This window comes from Nipponia nippon, unplaced genomic scaffold, assembly GCF_047370975.1.
Source record: "Nipponia nippon isolate SJK-2023a ecotype South Korea unplaced genomic scaffold, ASM4737097v1 scaffold_5, whole genome shotgun sequence".
NCBI lineage: Eukaryota > Metazoa > Chordata > Aves > Pelecaniformes > Threskiornithidae > Nipponia > Nipponia nippon.
This window is the reverse complement of record NW_028262369.1, coordinates 60,685,278-60,708,893: the sequence shown is the minus strand read 5'-3', so window position 1 is coordinate 60,708,893 and position 23,616 is coordinate 60,685,278. Positions and strand designations below refer to the sequence as shown.

At 41.5% G+C, this 23,616-nt stretch overlaps 1 protein-coding gene across 2 annotated transcripts in view; it reads right to left on the bottom strand.

Moving 5' to 3' along the window:
• ABCA12 (ATP binding cassette subfamily A member 12) overlaps nt 1–23,616 on the bottom strand; it is a 91,378-nt gene that overhangs the window by 48,165 nt on the left and 19,597 nt on the right. Inside the window, exons 4-20 of one of the 2 annotated variants that reach the window (XM_009461989.2) lie at nt 21,053–21,141; nt 19,515–19,624; nt 18,593–18,778; nt 17,621–17,799; nt 14,004–14,116; nt 12,805–12,901; nt 10,984–12,677; nt 8,529–9,093; nt 7,786–7,901; nt 6,977–7,083; nt 5,328–5,581; nt 5,097–5,209; nt 4,514–4,638; nt 3,529–3,702; nt 2,440–2,604; nt 1,268–1,469; nt 545–684 (exon numbers count right to left, since the gene is read on the bottom strand). In XM_009461989.2, the coding sequence (XP_009460264.2) occupies nt 545–684; nt 1,268–1,469; nt 2,440–2,604; nt 3,529–3,702; nt 4,514–4,638; nt 5,097–5,209; nt 5,328–5,581; nt 6,977–7,083; nt 7,786–7,901; nt 8,529–9,093; nt 10,984–12,677; nt 12,805–12,901; nt 14,004–14,116; nt 17,621–17,799; nt 18,593–18,778; nt 19,515–19,624; nt 21,053–21,141 (4,429 nt within the window). Of the gene's footprint in view, nt 1–544; nt 685–1,267; nt 1,470–2,439; nt 2,605–3,528; nt 3,703–4,513; nt 4,639–5,096; nt 5,210–5,327; nt 5,582–6,976; nt 7,084–7,785; nt 7,902–8,528; nt 12,678–12,804; nt 12,902–14,003; nt 14,117–17,620; nt 17,800–18,592; nt 18,779–19,514; nt 19,625–21,052; nt 21,142–23,616 lie in introns of both variants that reach the window. The other variant, XM_087731311.1, reaches the window with a different exon arrangement.

Genomic DNA, 23,616 nt, shown 5'->3' with positions numbered 1-23,616 from the left:
AATCTATTCATTACCTTACAGCTTTTGAACAATAAATAAATCAATAAAACAGCTAAGACCAAATTTGGTTTCCTTAGGATTTTTCTTAGCACCCTATCACTGTTTGGCAAAACGCCCCTTAACACACTGAATTTGGATGCAAGTACTTAAAAATATGGCCTCAAATGTGACATTTGGAGTATGTCTTGGATATCAGCTTTCCTTCTACCACTGGTTTGCTTGTGAACAAGTACTGGTTATAGCATTTGTTCTGGGAGACATCTCTCTATTACTGGCTGAAAAAATGGGGGTGAAACTTCATAAACTGAAGGCCTTAAAAAATCGTATTGTAAATATTAGACCCACAGCAATTTTTTGGAGGTAAGACTCATTCAAAGACGAAAGATGACTCATGACCAGCAATGCAACTACGAAAAGATAATTTGACTAACACTCCAAACAGCTGGAAAACACACTTCTGCTTCTCAAAGAAACAAGCCTGTGCTAGATAAATTACAATCCTTTTGAGTGGGCATATCCTGATGTATTGTAAACAGAGCCATACCTTTCCCATGATTGCTCGAGTTTCTATGGTATCTGGCGTATAAAGGATCTTCCCAAGCACCATTGGTTTTAAAAAAGACCAAATTAAAGCTCCAGTTGGGGTCTTGACCAGGTCCAGGTAAAAGGATAAGCAAAATGGTGCTGCAAGGGGAGAAAAGCAAAGAAATTGTACAGAGCACAAATAGACCAGACATGAAAAAGCTACCAGTGTTTTTTCCCATCTGCCGAGTTTGTTGCTGTGTCCAGTGAATGACTTCAGGGCCCTCTTCCCTGACTGATATAATGTGTCTTGACAAAAGCAATCCACCCCCAAGATCTCCTGTTGCTGAACTCAAGACAACAAGAGTCTCATTGTTTGAGCTAAGATTCTCTGCTTGAAGGTTAAATGGAGTTTTGTGAACTCAGAGGAGCTAATAATGTCCATACAGTTGGAAAAACTACACATCAAGAAAAAGCAGTGACCTGTCAAGCCCTAAGACCAGATCATTAACAAATGGGAAACAGTGTAGTGTCAAGCACTGCTCTGCTACATAGGCTGTTTTCCTTTTAACATTTATGGAAATAAACCACCAATAATTAGGGCAGTGTAGATCTTCAGCTAGCATAAATCATGAGCACTTACAGTCCTCCAGAGACATACGGGGGAACAGCTCAGCACTGGATCTCTCTGGAAACAGTAGTTTGGCTCTGAAATGTTTTTGCCTTAAGAAAAAGCCGGACTTACTAGAGTCATCAGGAATCTCATATTTCCTCATCATCTTTTGGACATAGACATCCTCCACAGAAGAACTGTTGCTTACAGGGTCTCCAAAATCTGGAAGCAAGGACTCAAAAAACAGGGGTGTGATCTCCTGGTTGCAGAGAACTTTTGACATGGACTTAAATGTGCCACGTGTTATCCTGAAGTCGTTTGGTTTAAACAATGCCTGCAGAAAAGACAAAATGTAAATAAATCCTGTATGGTAAAAGCATCCCATTCTGAGAGGAAGAAGAAATAACAGAATTAGAAAGCAAAGATTGAACATTTTCACACTGCTTTCTTATGAGAAGTTCGTCTCTACAAAAAAAGGGACTTTCCATGGAAATCATGCTTTTATGGTTAACCTCTGCTATGACAGAGGTGGGAAATTCATTTCCAGGTATGAGATCCAATGTGGGAATTGCCTGTAATGTGTACCTGGTGACACATATATACCCTGGGTTACAAGACAGAATTTGTCACACAGATGTGCACATCCCCTATCCCCATCTAGTCTATGACTGCACGTCGTTCCGCAGTGCTCAGGTAAAGTGATTACTAGAAATGATTCCTGTGATCTATGCTGTCATGGACTATGGAGCAGGGAGGGATTGGATCCGGTGCCGGATGAAGTTAGTGCAACCTGAAGTTATTGCAGCAGTAGAGGCAGGACTGGGTTGGTACTGAATGTTTTGGGTAGTCTTGAGGCTTTGGGTGTGTACTAATTTGTACCAAAGCTAGAGCAAATTTTTGCTGTTGCCTTATGTGGTTTTTGGATACCCTTTAGTGGGCAGTTCTCCAGTTGTTTTCACAAGCTGACCCCTTCCACTACGCTGGTGTATTTTGTTGGAAGTCTACTCTCCTTCAAGACAGTTGTTTATCCCCTGCATTTTTCTTCCTAGTGTCCCTTCAACAACACATGTTCCTAGTGTTCCCCCCCATCATGAGCACATGATGGTCCCACTGCTCAAAATCAAAGCTGTCCCAGCAAGGCAACATATAAGTTTGACAGAAATTCTTCTTAGGACACTGCTGCTTTAAAAGAGCATCAGTAATCTATGATTTAATGCACTTTTGGCGGCTTCTAGGGTAACCAATCCCTGTGGTAACTGTTCCAGTGGTGTTTTGCCTCCAAAGCACAGGCAGACTACACGTACCTTAGTCAGTGGCACATTTCTAGACTGACGGACCTTTTTCAGTGAGTGAATAGCTTGTAGCAATGGATCAACGCCAGATTCAACCTGGTGTCTGAAATATTTCATTTTTGTCAGAAGGCCTAACATCTTGTCCATGGGGTTCTGAAGTTCCTTTGGGAAAAACATCTACAAGAGGCAGGAAGGAAATCAGTTATGATTAGCAGGAATCTCTCTGCGCGCATGCATGTACACGCCCATACCGTGTTAATTCCAAGACAAAGATTGTGGGATTTTCAAAACTGTTAGGAGGCTTAGGGAGTGGATGTCCCATGGGAAATGAATGGGATTTGTATTCCTAAATCCCCAAGTGCTTTTGCAAACCACTCCCCTGAATATTACATATTCTGAACAGTGCATGTTTCCAAACACCTACCGTTGGGAAACGTGTATCAGATATTGTCTGGGATATAATCCGAGTCTCTTAAGAGGTAGCATTTCACACAACATAGATGTCAAGCACTATGAGTGACTTCTGACCTGAGCCAAATACATTGGCATTCTCATTTAATAACTTTTTTCCCCAGGATCACTTCTGTAGCATTTTTCAATTGTATTCAATACGTACTTCTCTGTGAATGGTATTTTTACATGCTGTTTATGTAGTTGTGTGCATGGGTTATTTGAATCATTTAATAACTTGGCAGTGCCAACTAGATCGGGCAAATATATTTTACAGGACTTTTTCTAGAGCTTCCCTTTTCAAGGAATAAAAAAATTTAGTCCAGTGCCTTATTTTTGGGAAGCCTGAACTCAGCTGGGAATGTTCAAGAGGTTGTGACAGCATATAAACGATACTAGCAGATATGGAGGCATTTAGAGTAGGTCCAGTGCCTTTAAATGAGGTTTGCTGGTTTACACCAGCTGGGATCCTCGTTTATATCCACACTGTCACAGCATGGATATGCAATAAAAATTACTGCATGAGCAAAGCCTGATCTTTGGCTTGTGTAAATCAGCATAGCTTCTGGCCACTGCAATGATATTTTATGACCTTTCAGCCACTACATGCAGCAAAGACTATAGAAAGCACTCTACAAATCCAGCACTAACCTTGTATAAGAAATTGTAAATGTCTAAGTGTCGTAACAGCGTGACCCCCAGGATGTACGTCTCACGAGCCCTCTCTGAAAGAGAGAGATTGCAGAACTCCTCTGCTACTGTTTGCAGCTGTGGGTCAGCAGGACGGACGCGACAAGACTCCAACTGGAGGATCTGAGAAATGAGCTGTGTTTGCACAAAGGAAGAAAAGATTTGTTAGGGGGTAGACTGCTTGCTCCAGTATGCATGAATTAACCTTGCCTTGCTGTTGTTCTTTCCACAGTGTCATATTTCAACCCTAAGAACCAGAAAATGCCTACCCGTTACTCCCACTCCAAGGGACAAATCCTAAGGACTGTGTTTTACTGTCCAGCTTGCACAGTAGTAAAAGCTTTGGTGGTTTCAATTTCCCATTGACTGATGCATGTGAAGTTTGGAAATGGGGCTCAGTCCACACAAGATGGTTGGGAAGGGGAAAAGCATCTGGAGCTCTGTTTGCACAGGAGGCTGACGAAGGCAAGCTCCTCTCTCATTATGGTAGGCTATTTTTGGACCCTGAGCGCTCTCATGAATCGTGGTTAGATGTGTGTTTTCCACCTGGGCTAGTAACAACTCCTCAGCACTGAGGACCCCACCAAGGACCCCACTCAGTCCTCATTAGTCTGTTACAGTGAACTGTGCCCTTGCTACGGATCGGAGCACTCACTCACCGGGCAGTGCATGGCTGCTTACCAGCTACTGGTGACAGCCAAAGAGACCATATGGCTCTTGGTCTCCAATGGCTGAACTGACGTCCATGACTGCTCTTACTGCATTTCTGATGGCTATTTTGATCCATAACATGCTATGCTGTCTATCCCTGTAGGATCGTCTACCTCTCTCTCTGCTGTTACACATGTAGCGATCTGCTTAGCTGCATTCACCAACAAATTCTGGTTTTAATGGTCTGAGCGGTAGAAAGCAACAAGGTCTCCCACCAGGATGACAGCAAACTTACCTGGCTGCTGTTTTCTGGGAAAGATGTTTCCAAAAGAGCATCAATACTGGCTGTGGACATTCCTGTTGTGTTTCTGAGATCCTCTTTGAGCTGGTCCACATTTTTAAATATATCTCTTAATTTTTCTGTAAAGGACAATCAAAGAACAATTGATGTAACGGCTTTCCCCAGACATACAGCAATCTCAAGGACACAGAGAGGACTTTAAATAAAGTATGGAAGTGTGGTACATCACTGCTGATAAAAAAAAAAAAACAACTTGCAAAATATAGTCATATTTCCTAGGTTTTACAGTCTGATTTGTGGGTTGAAGTTGACAGGCCTAGTGATAGCAAAAGTTGCTCAAATACGAAGACTTGGGACTTTCAGCACATAGGACTTTTTGGGCAGTACAGAGAACAAAAGTGTGGTCTAGAACAGGGTCTAGAATTACCCTAGATAAAGGATCCCAAGGACGTGGTGTATGGATATTTCCATTAATCCCACTTCTTCCTGGCAGGTAAACAAGTCTTGGGATTTCCAGCAGAAATTACAATACCAGTGATGACATTTACAACATTGTAAAGTAAATACAGAAAACTACCTTGCTTGCTAGAACCTGTTAAATTCTCAGTGATGTTCAACACGGAATTCAAAGTAGTCATATACTGAGGAATCTCTTGAAAGAAAGCAATTTCTGGTACATTTTCTTGAAACCTAAATTGGAAATACAAAACAACCAACAAAACTGGGAATATGAAAAGAAGACAAGAAGCCATTTCATCATTTCATAAATAGAATACTAAGGCAGTCTAACTCAGAGGGAGAGCCTCACCACTTCATTTGGGTCTGGATGTTTGTGGCATCCCCAATCAGTATATTCTGAAGCTCTTGTGAGATTCTTCTGTGATTCAGTATATTGGTCACAACTTGATTGCTCAGTTCAATAGCGCGGAGGAGCTGCTCACGAGTTTGACTTTGTTCACACAGTTCTCCAAAGCTAACATTAGGGAGATGGCAAATATGCTGTATTGTCTTAAAGCTCTCATAGTCACAAAGAAGTGCTGTCAGATCCTGAAGGCGAGATATCTTCAAAGGAAATTTTGAAAAGGAAGACAAATGCACAAACACCAGTTAGATGACAGAATTATAAAAGGCAAGTTTTAAAGAGTCTAGCTGTCCCTTTCCATTTCTCTTTAGGATTAAAATTTTGATATATATTTTTAGTTCATTCAAAAGGTCTCCAATAGAACAGTTCATAACAATCATTCCCACATGAGTTTGTAGCAGACCTGGCTACACAGCATTGCACAGGATCTAATAAACTTTGCAAGCCTTAACATACCATTTTCCCTGCCCAACACACACACATAGCAATACTCCATTTGGACTTACCTGTTGACCAATTAATCTTGCCAGAGACCAAATAAATCTACCCTGTGCAACAGGTTTAGCCTTTCGGACACCACCTGGTCATCTCTACTACAGCATATGAAATGGAATTGGCCAGAAGTCAGGACTTCCGCATCTGTCAACCTGTGTAAAATTATAGTCCTTTGCCTACTCTGCTATTATGGGCTTCCCTCTTGTCTGACATCATTATTTACATTACCTTATGGCAAGAAGGTTATTTACATTATCTTATAGCAAGAACTATTTTCTAGTTTGTGCCTATAAGTACCTGTCACACTGAGGCTCATCGTATTATTGCTACAGATATACTAAGCAGCAACAGCATTGCATACTGTTATCTTTTTTAAAAAAGACTTTTTAATTCTATTTCTCATACAGAGAAAGAGAATAAAGCGCATGGATGCTATTAGTGCAGTCACGTATGTATGGTGTAAGAAGCATTTTATCCAAATGAGGCATTGCCAAATCCAAAGCTGGTGAGGGAAATCCATGAATCAATATTGCTTAGGTGCTTAATCTCAGAAACCATTATGGTGTTGTGAGACATCTAGGGCTAAGGGAGCATGTGGGGACTTGGACTCCAGCCACACTGGTGTTGGTATAGCTCATTAGGCATAGTGGTGACTAAGTTAGTAGTGCTTATAACTGCCAGTTGGCTATGCACAATTCCACGGATTTTCAGCAGGGCAGAGCTATCTAACTGCTATTCGTGCCTTCGAAAACTCCTCCCTACGTACTTCTCAAATGAAGCTGAGGCATCCCGGAACGATCTCAGCTCTGCAAGGTGCTTTGCTAAGTCTCAATGTACTGAACTTAAAAACTACTGGTACACTGATTTATGAGGAATATGCTCCACTTGGTAGGGACTCATATAAGAACAAGTTGCTCAGCCCGGTTTAATGGTGACCTTTAAATATAGGCAGCAGGCAGAAAACAGAGTTTCAGTCCTAGTTTTTAATCAGCTGTTTTTTTAAGAAACTTTTTTTCCATATGCTGTTTTTCAAAATCTCCATTGCACATTCATGTATCACTGCGGGATGTCCTTCAAGTCAGCATTTTAAGCAGACTCACTTTTAGCTTCAGGAGCTCTGGTATGGATGACTGTTTCTCAGAGGTATTATTTTGCATAAAAGAGTTCTTTTTCAGATGAGTTTGCTTCAAAAGCAGTGTGATGTTTTCTGTGCAAGGAAGAAAACAAAAGTTACTCGAGACAAAAACACAAGACTTGCAGAAACTTCACAGATGGGAATATCGGCACTTTTATTCTGAGGCCTACTGAGCACTGCTATTTTCCACCAAACCCACATGGCTCAGGACCTCTGAAATCAAGACCAAGATCTAGGTTGTAATCTGGATTATAACGGATCCAGTTCGAGTAGGTGCTCTGGTTCTAAAGAAATCCACCCCATACTGGTAACAGGACTTCTGACAGCACCCTTCAGAGCACACGCGGTATCGCTATTCTCTGAACAGATAAACCTCTCAGGTTTTACAATAAACTCATATGATGAATATCTATGTGAAATACCATGTTAACTCTCAAAAATAACTGCTGTCATCTTACAGGTACATAAAGCTGTGAAGGGAATATAGGTTTCTATTTGTTAGATTTCTTTATCTGAGTGTCAGCAACCTGTCATCACGTAGCAAAGAGCAGACATGCCTTTTGGATAGAGTTGGATGGAAAACTTATATCCGCAATGTGACATAACTCAAACAAAAAAGGAGTCTGGCTTCCTGAGATTTCACAGCTCCAGTTAATTGCCAGCGGATGAAAACATGTAGCACCATTCCTTCCCGTCATTAGACAAAACACTTTGAAAAGACAGGCACAACATATTCCAGCTGAGGTCCCACAACATTAATGAAATCATGATTACCTGTCAATTTGCTGCCTTCAACTTCAGTGGCATTTATTAAACACATCAGGTAAGGGTTATAGCTGTTATTCACTGTCACCTGTAAGATGGTGTTTTCAAATTCTAAAAACAGAAATCTGAAAAATAAGATAGGATTTTAAATCAGCTTCTCTTTCAGAAACAAGGTATATTAGTGAGCAACCTGTCAGCTGTATAGATGCTGTTCCTTGGCAGTGTAAATAAGAATTCCAGATGAAGCCGTGTGTCTCCCATGACATCTCCTAAGTGGGTACCCTCCCAATTTTATTTCATCAATTCTTTTTGCTGTTATCTCCCAAAGCTGTCATTCACTCTCAAACCACATGTATAAGAAAACACACTTGAAAAGTTTGCTGTGGTTGCAAGATATAGATGGAAAGGCATGCCTAGGGGAGACTGAGAGTCAAAAATAAGTCATACCACAAAGAAGAGGTTTCTGAAGAGTTTACCACTGGTGGCAAGCCTCCTACAGGATTCTGCTTCCACTGTGAACTGATACATGCCAACACAGAAAATTTTGGAAGTCTCACTTTTAGCTGTATGTTCAGTTCAAGGAGAAATTTCCTGTTCTTCAATTCAACCCACGTTAGACCTAGTGTCCTAAATTATGGTAATTTCAGGTTTAAGTTGCTCCACTAGAAGAAAATAACATACTTCACATGCTGGAATGAGGATGGTGGTCACTAGCCATACATGCAATTACAATACCCAAAAAGCAAACTCACCGTGTGATCAAACTGGTTGGTGACAGAGTTTGGTCACGCTGAGTCCAAGGTAGGGTCTTGTTGTACAGGGTTTCTGCCATGACAATGAAGTGACGAGCGACAATATCAACCACACTGTCAAAAGTAGTTTTGTTGGAGAGAAAAGCCGAACTGGAACTTATATTGAATTCATTTAGCAGATCAGAGAAGTTCAGCCTTTTGAGAATGTAGTGACTGGCTTCTATAATTTCTAGAGCTGACACATCATTGGCAGAGTTGTTTGCCACTGTTTCCAACACCTTTGCAAAGGCAGCTGCTTCGGTTAGATTCCTTTTGGTGTTTAGGAAACTGTCAACCGCATCCCAGATGCTTGAGTAATAACTCCAGTTGGTGAGGTTGAAGGCACCTTGGAGTCTCTGGAGCAGATCATTTATGTGGAGCTCATCCTGTGCCACACTCAAGAGCATGGACAGCTTATTCCAGCCTGCTAAGCTGTCAGAGAAATTTAGGGAGTTCAGTACTGTTTCATTCAGCATAAAAGGAATGAGCATGTCCAAAAGCTGAGATGGGAGCACACCAGCCACATCTTGCAGTGGGATGGGGCACGAGGCATTACTCTGCAGCAGACCCTCTGTGAGAGCAGTCAAAGCTCTCGCCTTCTCCTGTACCCAAGGGTTTTCCAGCTCGGAGACAAGGTTTAATTTGGAAAGGAAACTCAGAGAAAACTGCAGAGACTGGATGATGCATGACAGTTCCTTGGAAAAGCGTTCACTGCTGTTCTTGTAGACAGCAGCAAACTCTGGAGACAGTTTCAGGTTTGTTATGGCAAGCTGGAACATTTTTTTAAAGGTGTAATTGTGCATTGTTACACTCTCCATGCCCACGGAATCAAAGAGGGGTTTGCAGGGGCTCCCTGCTAAGGCCTCACTTAGAGTGGTATTTTCAAACAGCATCGCAAGTGTCATGTGGAGCACGTCTTCAGCAGAGCAGTTCTGGGGTGTCCCATAACCACTGTTGCTGTTCTCTAGGAAAGGACTCAAGGCTAAGTTCAAAAACTCCCAAATTTTTGCCTCTAGCGAAGTATTGTGCTGTAAGGAAGACTCACTGAACATCTTCTGCAGCAGCAAATGTGAGAAACGATAGACAATGTCAATTTTTTCTTCGTATGTTTTGTTTAAGTTGGTGTCATGAAGGACTTTCATTCCTGCTCTACATATTTCAATTAGTCTCTGTGTATAGTTACTGTAAGACTCAAATAATAGGTTGATAGTTTCAAGCTCACTGATATTATAACTTTTCTGCAAACCTTTTAAAATTAAGATACTCCTCTGCATGGCTTGCGAGTATATGGAGATGTTGGTTCCTCTGAAGTCTTCTTCACCATACAGCTCAAATATGGAAGATGCAAAGTTTACCAGCTGCTTCAGTTCCTCACTGAAAGGAAGACTGGAGTCATTTTTCATAGTACTGAACTGATTTTGCAGTATGTCTAGAAGTGACTGGGAAGTAAGACTGTCTTTACTATTCCAGTTCATAGACTGGAGTACTTCTGCAATCTGCCAGAAAGCATGAAGTTCATTTCCCTGCCTTCCACGAAGAAAACCCTGGAGCTTCTGCATTAGCTTAGACAAAGAAGAGATCAGCAGATAATGATCACTGGTATTCACCTTTGCCAAGGCAGCAAGGAGCTGCTCAAGGTACAAGAGCTGTTCTGCCAAATTTTCAGAAGTTACAGGGGTCAACAAGAAGTCAGAAAATAACGATGACACTTTTTCATTTGTGCTGAGATAATTTTCAATGTCTTCAAGCGAGACTGCATGAAGTGCAATCATTTTGATAACCTCCCATGCTTTCTCTGTATTAAAATGAGTCCTGTTTAAAATTATCTGATTCCAAATCACTGCAGCCATAGTTAGAACATCTTGATTTTCTTTTCCAGGGTAGAACAATCCTTCACCACCAACTTCATACAGTGGAAGTATTTCTTGAAATATTCTTTCCAAGTCCAGCGTGTTGTTTGTGGCAGAAGTTGAATTGAAAAAGAGTCTTAATGAACGATACAAATCATTCAGATCTGAGGATTTAATTCCTCCACTAGAATTATGAAAGATCTGATGTACTAAAGTTTTTCCAGGAGCTACCCCAAAGTCTACAAGAATTAGAGCTTTCTTCATAATTTCCAGGAGTTTCACATATTCACCCACTTCCGTTAGGTTCCACTTGGTGGTCAACATGTTGCCAGTGGCATGCCACAGCCGCGAGAAATGTCCCCACTCAGACTGGCTTGAAGCATTTCTGCCCACCTGTAGCAGTTCATATACACTGGTGTTCCTCATGGAAACAGACAGTAACAGATGGGAAAACACAGGCAGCTTATGCCAGTCTGCTGAGCTATCAGAGAAATTTAGGGAGTTCAGTACTGTTTCATTCAGCATAAAAGGAATGAGCATGTCCAAAAGCTGAGATGGGAGCACACCAGCCACATCTTGCAGTGGGATGGGGCACGAGGCATTACTCTGCAGCAGACCCTCTGTGAGAGCAGTCAAAGCTCTCGCCTTCTCCTGTACCCAAGGGTTTTCCAGCTCAGAGACAAGGTTTAATTTGGAAAGGAAACTCAGAGAAAACTGCAGAGACTGGATGATGCATGACAGTTCCTTGGAAAAGCGTTCACTGCTGTTCTTGTAGACAGCAGCAAACTCTGGAGACAGTTTCAGGTTTGTTATGGCAAGCTGGAACATTTTTTTAAAGGTGTAATTGCGCATTGTTACACTCTCCATGCCCACGGAATCAAAGAGGGGTTTGCAGGGGCTCCCTGCTAAGGCCTCACTTAGAGTGGTATTTTCAAACAGCATCGCAAGTGTCATGTGGAGCACGTCTTCAGCAGAGCAGTTCTGGGGTGTCCCATAACCACTGTTGCTGTTCTCTAGGAAAGGACTCAAGGCTAAGTTCAAAAACTCCCAAATTTTTGCCTCTAGCGAAGTATTGTGCTGTAAGGAAGACTGGCTGAACTCCTGCAGTAGAAGATGTGTTAAGTTATAGACCGGGTTAATTATTTCTTCACTGGAAGCTTCACTGGCACTTGTATAATGAAGGATTTTCATTCCTGTGCTTAGAAGTTTAGACAAGCTCTCAAAGGTTTTCTTGTCAAAATTAAAGAAAAGATCTATAGATTTTAATTTACTGACATTATAATTCAGCTGTAAGTCTTTTAATATGTGCAAGGTCTTTTGTATGGCTTGAGTGACTAGTGAGATATTGGCTACTTCAGAGTTTTCCCCAAACTCTTTAAACACAGCTGTTATAAATTCTGACAGTTGATCCAATTGTTCACTGAAGACACTATTTGAATTATTATTCAGCCTTTGCAAATGGCTGTTTAATACCTCTAAAAACTGCCCATAGGCTATGATGCCTGTGTTATTCCACTTCATCGATCTCAGTTTCTCCACAGTGCGCCAATAGGCATTCAACTCATCCCACCAGGCTTCACCCATGGAGCTTTCTACTTTCCGCATCAGTTCAAACACAGGCATCAGTAGATACTGATAACCTATGTTTGTGTCTGTCAGCATAAAAAACATCTTCTGCAGAGCTAGGAGCTGGTCTGGAAAGTTTCTGTCAGACACAGGCTTAAGCAGATAATCGTAAAACAAAGATAGCATTTCTTGCATTCCATTTAAACGGTCTTCAAAGTCTTCCACAAATGATGGCATGCTAGCGGAGAGCAACATTTTGAGAGCATCCTTAGCTTGCACTGTACTAAAATTAGAATTATTTAACAGAACTGGATTCCAAATCACTGCAGCTAATTTTAAAGCACTCTGAATTTCTTTCCACTTGGTCATTATATTGAAAATGGAAGTCCCATTAAAGTCACTGTGTAATTGCAGTGATGTGAAGTTATAGATTTCATCAATTATTTCCTTATTATATGGTTCCTTTAATTTATAATCATGATGTGGATTCATTCCCAGTTCAAGAATTGCATACAATTTCTGTAATGTTTCATTCTTCAAATTTCTGAACAGATTTAAGCTTTTTAATTCACTTCTATTCATTTTTTTCTCAAAGCCTTTTAAACGATGTAGAGACTTTTGTATGGCTTCTAAATCGTCTGAATTAATGGACCTCTTGGAGTCTTTTCCACCAATCTCTGGTGACTTTATTTTTCTGGAGGGGAAAAAAAAGCATTTTAGTGAATATGAAATCAATGCAAGTGGAAATGTAAGGTGATTTAGAGCAAAGATCATAGATTTGAATTATACTGTTAGTAATAACCCTTTAGCTAATGTCTTACCTCAGAACTTCCTCCAATTCAGATACTAAAGTCCGATTGTCTTTCCAGTTAACAAAGGGATTACAAATATATCTGGTCACCAAACTTTTTTCTTTATCTACAACAAACATGTAAAGAGTACATTAGTAAAGATCCCATTAGTTTGGAAACTGAGAAGAGCTGTAAGGCAAATCTGTCAAGGATAACATGCATGTATGAAGTTAGGCTCCTACACCAAGGCACAAGACCTTGTTTAGAAATCTGCATGCTCTTTTGGGGTGTAACTCTTCCTGGCCTTCTGAAGGAAGTCAGGATGCTACCTGCCATCATAGAAACGATTTTCCGTCTCAGGAACAGCTAAATGCCCCTGTGATCTGGGTGCTAATGGAGCTCTCCTTTTGCTTTAGGAGCACTTTGCCATCAGTAATGCAACATAAGGTGGCCTAATATTTGTTATTGTTTCTTTCCCTTCATTTGGGAATGCTTTTTTTACTACTCACATGTAGGATTTGTCTGCAGCATCATTTATGTCTCTCACAGCCATTTTACAGTCATCTTGCTATCCCCATGTGTCCAGTCCTCTCACTAGCCACATCTCCATGTTTTCCCTACTTGCACTGCATTAATCTGCTTTCTTCTTATCCACCTCAACTTCCACAATCTCCATGAAAAAAGTAGAGAACGGAGAGCATTTACCAATGTGTCCCTTGTAGCATTTAGATGCTGTACCCTTCCCTTGCCCGTTCACATAACGTCGGTTAGAGGTGGATGTCAAGGAATCTGCCTCTGCTGTAAGCTGATAGGGGTTTAGAGGAACAACTAATCTTGATGTATACAGCTTTTTGTGCAGCTCAGCCCCAGCCCCTACCTTGATGTACCGAGGTGAGTTTGACAGAGCCCACAACTAGAGGCAGACTTTGACACCACCCTCCTGCTCAAAAAACAAAAAAAAGGTAAAAAATTTAAAAAATTACTGCTCCCCATTTCCACTGAGACTGCAAACTCATATTAATTCATTGTCTACTGACAAAACCACGCTGTTTTACTTTTCCATTTTAAATGAGGTATTTTATTCACATTTGTAAAAAGCTGAAAGAAGAATTCATTATGCTGAGCCCTGAACAGTATGTAATCTGTATGGTTACTTATTAGCCTGCAGTTTGCCTCTCCTCAGCATGACAGGTTTTCAGCAGAGATATGACTATACGGAGGGGTCTTACCTTGCTCCAAGCAGTTCAGGGAATATGGAGGATCTGTAACCCCATTCTGAACAGTTTTGAATCTATCATCAGTCACAAGCGATGCAGAGACGTTCTGAGCTGCCAGCACAACACTAAAGGCGTGGGGGGGAACCCAAGGAAAATAAATTGTGGTTACAGGTTTATGAGAAGAAATAAAACAAATGTTCAAATAGGAAACAGCTGGAGTACAGCCTATCATTCTTAAAATGTCTGACAGACAAGCCATTGCCCCTACTTTTAATTATTTGTTTGATGAAGCACAAAATACAAATACAAAGGGCTTTGATGGGAAAGCCGTGGCGGTATATTAGCACAAACATATGTGCTGCACTCATTAGATGTATTTATTCAAAGGGTTATGCAAAATCTATAGACTACTTAAATCTTCACAATAGGGCTCAGAAAACACTCAGGTGATACGCCAGCCCAGTGATTCACTGCTGCAGGTGAATCTCCTCCTAAAAGAAACGAAGAAGCAAGCAGACAAGGCTCAAGGGAGAGCAGGGATCCCTAGGGGACAACAGCTGTGGATAGAAGAAGCAATCACAAATAACTGTTACTATTTCCAATTCTCCTTCTTTCCTCTTTTAGTAATAACCAGGCTGACAGGAAAGCAAGGAATGTTTTTCAGTCTTAGGAAAGAACAAGCTGATAATCAGGCATATTGTATCACAGAGGAAGTCATTTAAAAGACTGTCTGCTCAATGTGTGCAGGTTACTGAAAACTTGACGGTGATTATTAGTCCCTTTTGCTTCTCCTGTATAAAGAGTAGCTCTTCACTGTAGGCATAGGGTCACCGTGAAACGCACAATCTCTCGCCTGCCTGAAGTTCTGCAGGTGATACACAAAGAACCTAGCTGAGCTGATTTCAGCGGCATGAATAAATACATACTGATTTGTGGGAATCGACTGCTAGTGAGAACAGAGCACCAGGGATGTCTTTTCTCCTCATTTAACATAATACCTCCATGCAGGCTTCATGAACTTGGTGCTCACCATTTCCATTCTGCAGAGGTGCTTGTTAATGGGAGTCTTAGAGGGGGAAGAAACTGCAGCTGTAAATGACATATTTAGTTGAGCAATGACAGAGCCAAGGAGGAGGCAGGAATAGGCTCGCCAAAAGTGGGCGCATATCATCCACATCAGAAGGTGGCAAACATGGAAACAAGTGTTGTTGTTGCCCTTTTATTTCAGTCTTGCACGGCTTTTGCAGACATTGGCTTTAGAGAAGAAGTTCAGCTTACACGCTTATGTGACAAACTATCTTAAAGCAAAAAACAGGAGCATTTGTGAATTCAGTCTGTAAACCAGGTTTGTGTGGGTAATAAAATTTGTTCCTAAACTTTCCATAGAATTCATGACTTTGAAGTTACTGTTTCACAGTGGTGGTGTTTACCACATGGTTAATACAGATGCCACAATAAGCAGAAGTTCTTTTCTTCTGTATCTTCACATTTATATGTGCTAGTTTTGGCTGGGATAGAGTTAATTTTCTTCATAGTAGTTAATATGGGGCTACGTTTTGGATTTGTCCTGAAAACAGTATTGATAACACAGGGATGTTTTAGTCATTGCTGAGCAGGGCTTACACAGAGTCAAGGCCTCTTCTGCTCCACACCCCACCCCACCTGTGAGCAGGCTGGGGGTGCACAAGAAGCTGGGAGGGGACACAGCAGGGACAGCTGACCCCAGCTGACCAAAGGGATGTCCCACACCATATGACATCATGCTCAGCATATGAAGCTGGGGGAAGAAGAAGGAAGGGGGGGACGTTCGGAGTGATGGCGTTTGTCTTCCCAAGTAACCATTACACGTGATGGAGCCCTGCCCTTCTGGAGACAGCTGAACACCTGCCTGCCAATGGGAAGTAGTGAATGAATTCCTTGTCTTGCTTTGCTTGTGTGCACGGCTTTTTCTTTACCTATTAAACTGTCTTCATCTCAACCCACGAGTTTTCTCACCTTTACTCATCCAATTCTCTCTCCCATCCCACTGAGGGGGAGTGAGCGAGCAGCTCTGTGGTTCTTAGTTGCCAACTGGGGTTAAACGACGACTTTACACTACAAAAAAATTCCCTGTACAGCATTTCTTTAGGAGGTCAGTACTGCCTGAGTAGAAGACATGGCCAGGCTTGCTAAGATATGCTTTTGTAAACATCATTAAAAATACTGTTTGTGCAATCTCTTTGCAATAACTCTTTATTCATGCACTTACACTGCCAGACGCCAGGCATAAAACCACTGCACAGTTCTGGTGATGAAATTCTATGTGCCTCTTTGTTGTGCCTATGATAACTTTGCCCAGCTCTGCAGCTGTAGAGCAAAGCAGAGCAGCACAGTAAATATTAATTCTTCCTGGGGACTCAAACAGTGCTTGATTCTCACAGGCTTGATTCTGCAAGCCAGTAAATGCAAATAAATGCAATAATCTTGTGACTGAAACAGCAGCATGGACAAAACAGTTCTGAATAAAATTCTTGCCACGCTGCTGCTGACTCCTTTAAGGATAAGGACATTACAACTTACAAATAGTTCTCACAATGCAGTATGGCAAATTACCTAGATATTAAATGTACAGGTTTTTAAGTGCCTCGGCAACATGCCAGTGATGAAAAATGAGTCCCTCTAAGCCTGGGTGTAATCAAAGTGGCAAAGTTTCTACAACCTCTTTTGGCATCTTTACCCAACTGCTCATGTATCCAAGAAAAAAAAAAAAAGTCTGAAGACACTCAGTTGCTTGCCGTCCTCCATGTGCTCTAACAAGTGGACTATTCAGAATAATTTATAGCAATGTCAGTCACATATCCAGTAGATGATTTGGAACAGAGTCCCCTAATCTCTTGAGTAACTCAAGTCTTCTAGAGATCAGTCAGAGTTTAGCCCACTATGGACCAGGAAAGGGATTTCAAGGCTAAGCCCATTTTAGAAGAGTTTTTATTGTCCTAGCTGCATACCACATCCAATATTTCAGGACAGTTAATTAATGCAGTTAAGCCAGCTCTGTTTTTCATATAACCATTGAGCAAGAACATAACTGGTACTTTCTTCTTAAAGTCAGACATATTCAAAGACCCATATGCTAAAAACCAGGCTCTCTCTCTTCTCTCTCTTGGGACCAATCTTGAAAGGTAAAACAGCAGTAAATCAGGTAATCAATTAAAAAAAAAAAAATTATGGCTCCCCTACAAATGCTTGAGGTGTTGCAAAGCAACTTGAATTTGGCTCTATGCTTTTCTGGAAAGAAGCAGCCAGCTGCTTTCTTTAGCAGAACAACTATCCAGCCAGAAGGGCTTTTCTTCAACCAAAGGCAGGTTACTCACCATTTTTTCTATCAGCACATGGGCATTGACAGTGCCTCTTAAGCAGGCTGGAAGAAAACTAAGAGTCCATATCAAGCTCCCATTTAAGAGTCAAAACACTGCTTACTGTTGATAGAGACCTTTAGAGATGCCTTATTATGGAGCCATATCATCCCCCAAATAAATCATGCTTTTAAGCTAACACCCTTTCTTCAAGATGAGAAGTGATGTCTTTAGAGTTCAATACACAAACCCACCAACTTTCAGTGCCTCTCCTGGCATTTTCTGTATTTTTACCTGCTTGGATTCTGAAGGAAATCAGTTATGCCTTGCAGTTGCATGCTGCCCTGAAACACATCTGGGGCCAGCAAAAGGAGATGCCACAGGGAGGTATCATTCTGCACTTGGGAGATGAGCATTAGAAACGAGACCATTTCATTGACGAATGCTGCCTGGTACTGTGGGTTGTGTTGCACCTTAACAAATAACAATGCAAGAAATTATTTAAGAACAAGAACGCTTGTTGCCAGTGGGTCTTTTCATGTTTTTCAGCTTGCACTGCACTTGTACACAACTCTACAAACAATACATTCAAATGACTCTAGTGACAGGCAATAACTGAGAGTGACTGTGCTTTACCTTCACACCCCAGATTGTACAATAAATTCTCTGTTTAGACAAGCCCTACGATTCACAATGTCCCAAACAGTCCAAAGACTAGGAATACAAGAAAAATGAATATCAGTCCTCACCCTGGCAAAAAAGAAGGCATTACCTTTAAAGGATTCATTTGCTTTAATTATATAGCTTTCCCAAAGACAAGTACTGCTTCAGTCATGAATTGTTGGATCAGATGCAGGAGTTATTGGATGAAGTTATACAGCTGAGGTAAGACACGATTAAATTTATTGCCTCCCCTAGCTTTAAGTATTACACCACATCCTCACACTGTCCTATCTACCTGTCGCTGCAGCAGGGCAAATAAAGAGGAGAAACAAGACCTAGGTATGGTGAGAACCCTTAGGGGCCACCAGCTGATGGCTGGATGTCCTTGCCTTTCCGAGCTGTGTACGCAACTCCAAGGTCTTTGGGCTAATCCCATTCACAAGGATTAGCTCAGTCTCATCATGCACTATATGCACTTTGGTATAGAGATGAGCAAGTCCTAGCCAGGTGGGGTCACGTTCTGTCTCCCAAACACTGCCAATAACGTGTGTGAACTAACACAGCTACTGGCTGCAGATATCAGGAAAGGTCTCAGGTACTCACCTGAGAGAACTGACTTCTGAACTCTTGGGTAAATGACTCTAAAAGCGATGAGCTGGTAAAGCAGAATCTCCGGTGGATATTGGCTGCCATCTTCTCTTCAGTGAGACCGGGCCGTTCTATGTATCGTGACAAGACCTCACACAGAATGACTTTGAGATTTGCTGCAGTTGAATATTGGGTCTGGCTCTAAAAGTAAGAAGTAACGTTAAAGGCAGCTTTAAAGCAGTACTCCATTTGGGATGGTTTTAAATGCAGTGATGAGACTTTTTTTAAGGGGTAGTAGTGACATCGGAAAAGCGTTGTCATTACAAACACTTACACATACAGAATTCTAACACGTGAACAGTGTCACTGAAATCCCTCAAACTCCTCACGCAGATAAAGAGAAATGTGTGCCTAAGTGTTTGTAGGCCTTAATACAAAAACATAAGCATACTGGTGTCCATTACATGGTACCAAGTTTCTGTTACAAAGGAGTTGTTCCTATACATAGTCAATACCTACATAATAAACACACAGTTCCTCTGATGCCACTGCAAGAGTGTTGTGGGCAAATAATGAATTCAATGGCAAAGCCTGTAACATCATATCTTTAATTTCATGTGAAAACACACTCTAAACACACACAAGTTTTGAGCAAAACATCTCAGGGTATTGTGTGTGGCCATATTTGGTAGTTCATGGTATTATGTCCCAAGGTGTCTGGTTTACTGGTTTCTGCTTAGAAGCTAATAAATTTACCACAGAGCTTACAAGTCCACCGACAATAACTGTCTTCCTCTTCCCAAAATAAAGCACATTCACATAATAGGGGAGATCCGAAAGCAATAAAAGCTGTACGTTGGTACTTTGAGCTTCTAACTCTTTAAATATGACTATACATAAATGCTCATGCTCAGCTATTATGCAAATACAGACTTACCTTCCCAAAATTGAGGATTTTGTTGAACATGTTGATGCTGGAAGTCAAGTTGGATGGTGATGAAATATTCTGAAGGGTTTTTTCTCCATGAGATACCAAATCCCCAAATCCTGCAATAACAGTTTGAAACACTGTATTTTACTTAACGTCTTTTAACCTCTTTGCTACATCAAACCATGACACAGGATAGCTGACTACAGCTTTGGGCATGCCATCATTGTTAATCTGTTTCCAAAGGTACAGCCAATGGCATCCTCTAATTACTTAAGGTTTTTTCTGATATAATTAAATCCTGGATTACATTATTTCCTTCTGTAACTTTTTAAAAATTAAATCCATTTAACTATCTGCTTGCAGGTCCACTTAAATTTCCACCTCTTTTCTCCAGTCCTGCAGCTCCCCCATGCAGGAAGAGAGATGGGCAGCCTTACAAGGAAGCCCACATCAGCTCAAGATGATAGCCCTGTAAGGGAGAACTCTCCAGGTGTCTTTGGCACCAGTGGGTGGTACTCGGTATTCAGAAACAGCTCCAACACAGATTTGGAGCACTGCTGCCTGCTATACACGGTGGCACACCGCCAGGTGTCCAGCTGATGCACACCACAGCCAACATTTGCACTGAGCTGCACTCTCAAACAACACAGCTCTCTGAAACCAAAGGAGCTATGCTAGTTTACACCAGCAGAAGCTATGACCTATGATTTTTATTTTATTTTTTAAAATAAGATGTAGAACTGAGTTCCTTCCTTACCATCCATGGCCATCAACAGGAGTTGATAAGTTCCCATAAGTATTCATTGATTTTATTTTTTTCCCCCCATGCCTCTGCATTCAGTCCCTTTTGCATTCTGCCTTTTTCTGCCTGTACACCAAAGAGTGCGTGCGTTGGCAGGAATGCTAATTGGAACAGTGAATGGCTGGAGCAGAACAGTCACAGAATGCAAATCTGTAATCATTCACTTGATTGTAAGCTCCCTGGAGAAAGGATTATCCATCACAATGGCTTGTGGATAGTACTAGCCATTACCATCAATAAATAATAATAATTGTAATGATTTTATGGAAAATTTAAGTCTGAAAGTTCCTTCAGGAAAGAGAAGCACATCAGAGGAGAACATCACCAACAATAAATATCCACTGTGGCACAGAAGAAGACTTATTTGCTGGATAACTGAATAAGAAATAAATTTTAAAAAAATCATAAGCTATTTATGGACAATTTGTGGGCAGTAAAAGGGCAATACTCCATAAATGGCCAGGTCTTTAGTTAATGTCCAAACAGTCTGCGATCTCGCATTGCTCCTGTGAAGCGCAACAATGTAATCCTGGTTTCTTGGCCAAATTCCAAAAGTCTTTTCTACAGACAGTTACTTGTAATTATTCCCAATAATTTACACTAATGTCATGGCCATGGTCACATGCCTGTATAGAACACATCAATCATTTTAGCAGTGCTCTAAGAATTGCATCTCTATCCAGAGAGCTTCGAAAGGTCAGCCTTTAAAGACGAGAACTTCGCACAGCAGTGAATAACCTACCCAGTGAAGTGTTCCTGCTTTTAGGAACCTTGGCACTCCATGGTGATGCGTGGTTGTCCTTGGCCACACTGGATGAGTTCCTCCGCTTACTGAGGGAAGGAAGAAAAAAAAAAGAAGAAAAAAAAAAAGATGACACCTGTAACAACTCACAGAGTTTCTTATGATTAAGCTTACACTTAACTACTGTGTGACTCAGAATGGGTCTATAGCTGGATTTCATGGCAGGTGTGTTGAAATCTGGGCTGTGCAAAAGTCTGGTTCCTTCTAGAGGCCTGGCATGTATTTTGGGGAAGCACACTGTAATGCTCTCAGACACGAAACAAATTGAGTGGACTGCATTCATGCCCACTCTGCAGGGACACCAAGGACAGGCAAGGCTTGATATATGTATTTGGTCTAGTCTTAAACAAATTCCCACTTCTGGAAAGAAGGCCTCATTGTATCAAGTCCTACTCTCTCCTTCACCAACATATGCTCAGCAGAAGAAACAGTGCAGAACTTCATGGCACTGTTAATGATGATCAGACTGAGCAAAGAGGCCTTGATGTAAGCTGGAACAGTTCTAAGCTGGAACAGCAGGTTGCATGCCCCTACCAAGAAATCCTTCAAGACATCAGGACCTTAATTCATCCTTCCCAAACACTTCAGTACAGGGGAAAAGAAAGGGTGGAAGATGTTGGTGTTGAGCTCAGTTTCTGTACTTAGTTCCCTTTGATTAAGGGAAATCTCAAGCGACAATGTCTTGCACACCTTGGTGAATGCTTCTAAGGAACAGAATCAAACATGAGAACCTTGCCCATTTTCTCTGCTGGCCACTAGTAAGACACAGTTTTAGGGCAAGTTATAAAACAGTTTAATAAGAGCTTCAATGAGTTGCACAATGGGAGGGGAAAAAAACAGTCTGGATTAGCTGGATATTACAAACTCTAGAATATTACACAATAATATATCCAGACAGTGAAGGGTCACAGCTCAAATACTGTGCCTTTGTGAGAAACTCATCCATGGTGATTCTGCTCCTGAGGCAGAGCTGCATCTATTCATGTTGGCTTCTGGAGCTTTCCCCTACTCAGGCAACCTTCTGCTGAGGTTTTATACTCTTCTGTATCTTGCTAGTTTTGCTGTGGCTATTTAATAGCCGGTATTTTTTCTTGCAGAATATAATATATTTCTAAGGCTGACATTGACCACACAAGGGTAGGTATACCCATGTGGCTGTGTGATACTTCACATATAGCCAACTTCATCAATAGTGGTCAAGATGCTTATTAATGACTCATGTGACTTGAGCTATAGTTTGGCCAAATCCTTTGATTTTCAGTTGGCAGGAAAAAACAGTTATTTCCTAAACAGCTGTACAGAAACCAAAAACACAAAGCAAGGAGGATTTGTAGCTATTGAAACCCATGGAAGACCTCCAGCTTTGGCACTAGAAGTTCTCATTTCTTCATTTCAATACCCCAAATTAACCATTGTTTAACATTCCCAGGGAAAAACAATGACACTGAGGAAACAAGTGAAGCTGTGAATCCAGGCATCCAGTCTCTGTGCAACTCTGCCCTCTTCTGCTGTGTGACCTTGAATTTGATTAGGATTCACCTTGCGTAACTTCAGTCATCCGGACTCCTTCTAACCAATGGAGAGATCCTGACCATTGATTTGGCCTGGGAAATGCCCGTCCCTCTGCATTGACTAAGGAGGACCCTTGAGGAGCCACCAACCCCAGGATCCCCCATCCTCCCTGATGGGCTCTCTGGTGGAAGGCATGGGGCCCACCTTAGCTCTTCAGACTCTCAAGCTCTGACCAAGAGGGATTTTGAAGCTCTGACATAGCCACTATGGAGCAGCCTCTCACCTGAAAGCAAAGATGAGCAACCAGGGACCTTGTATACGAGATGCCCAGATTTTCACTCTCCATTAACCAGCCAGGCCTCAGAGTAGCATGTTCCCCATGGGTGTGCCAGAACCAGGCAGCCAAGAGGTAGAAACAACCCTGGCTGGCATGTCTCAAAGCAAATGCTACTTGGCTTCAACTGAAACATCAATGAAATGTCTCCACTGAACATTTCAATTTCAACAAACCAACATTCCAACAAAACATGCCCAGCCAGCTCCACACTGCAAATCTACATGCTTTCGTGGACAAAAATTGTTTCTTCATTTTCATCTGTTTCCTGATATGTTTGATGGCTTGCAGAGAGGACACCGATTCTGGCTGGCATCTGGAGGGTCTACTGAAAGAGCAGTTGCTCCAGAAGAAGTGTACCTCAAACTAGAGCTGTTGGGGAACATTTGCCACTTCCAGCCAACGCGTCCCGAATCAATCGCCACAGTGGCAGATCAGCTCACTGGGCTGCTCTTGGTGTAAGTCTTATCCACTGACACCCTGCAGGATCTGACCCACAATCATGCAAGAAAAGTTTCTTTGCTCTGATCTGGGTGAGCACAAGCGTTTTTCTCAGGGAGTAAAATTCTCTTCTACTATCATCAAGCCTGGATCAATTGACACATTACTGATAGCTGTCCCTAATATGAACATTTTTAAAGTGTTCCATGTTGCAGCC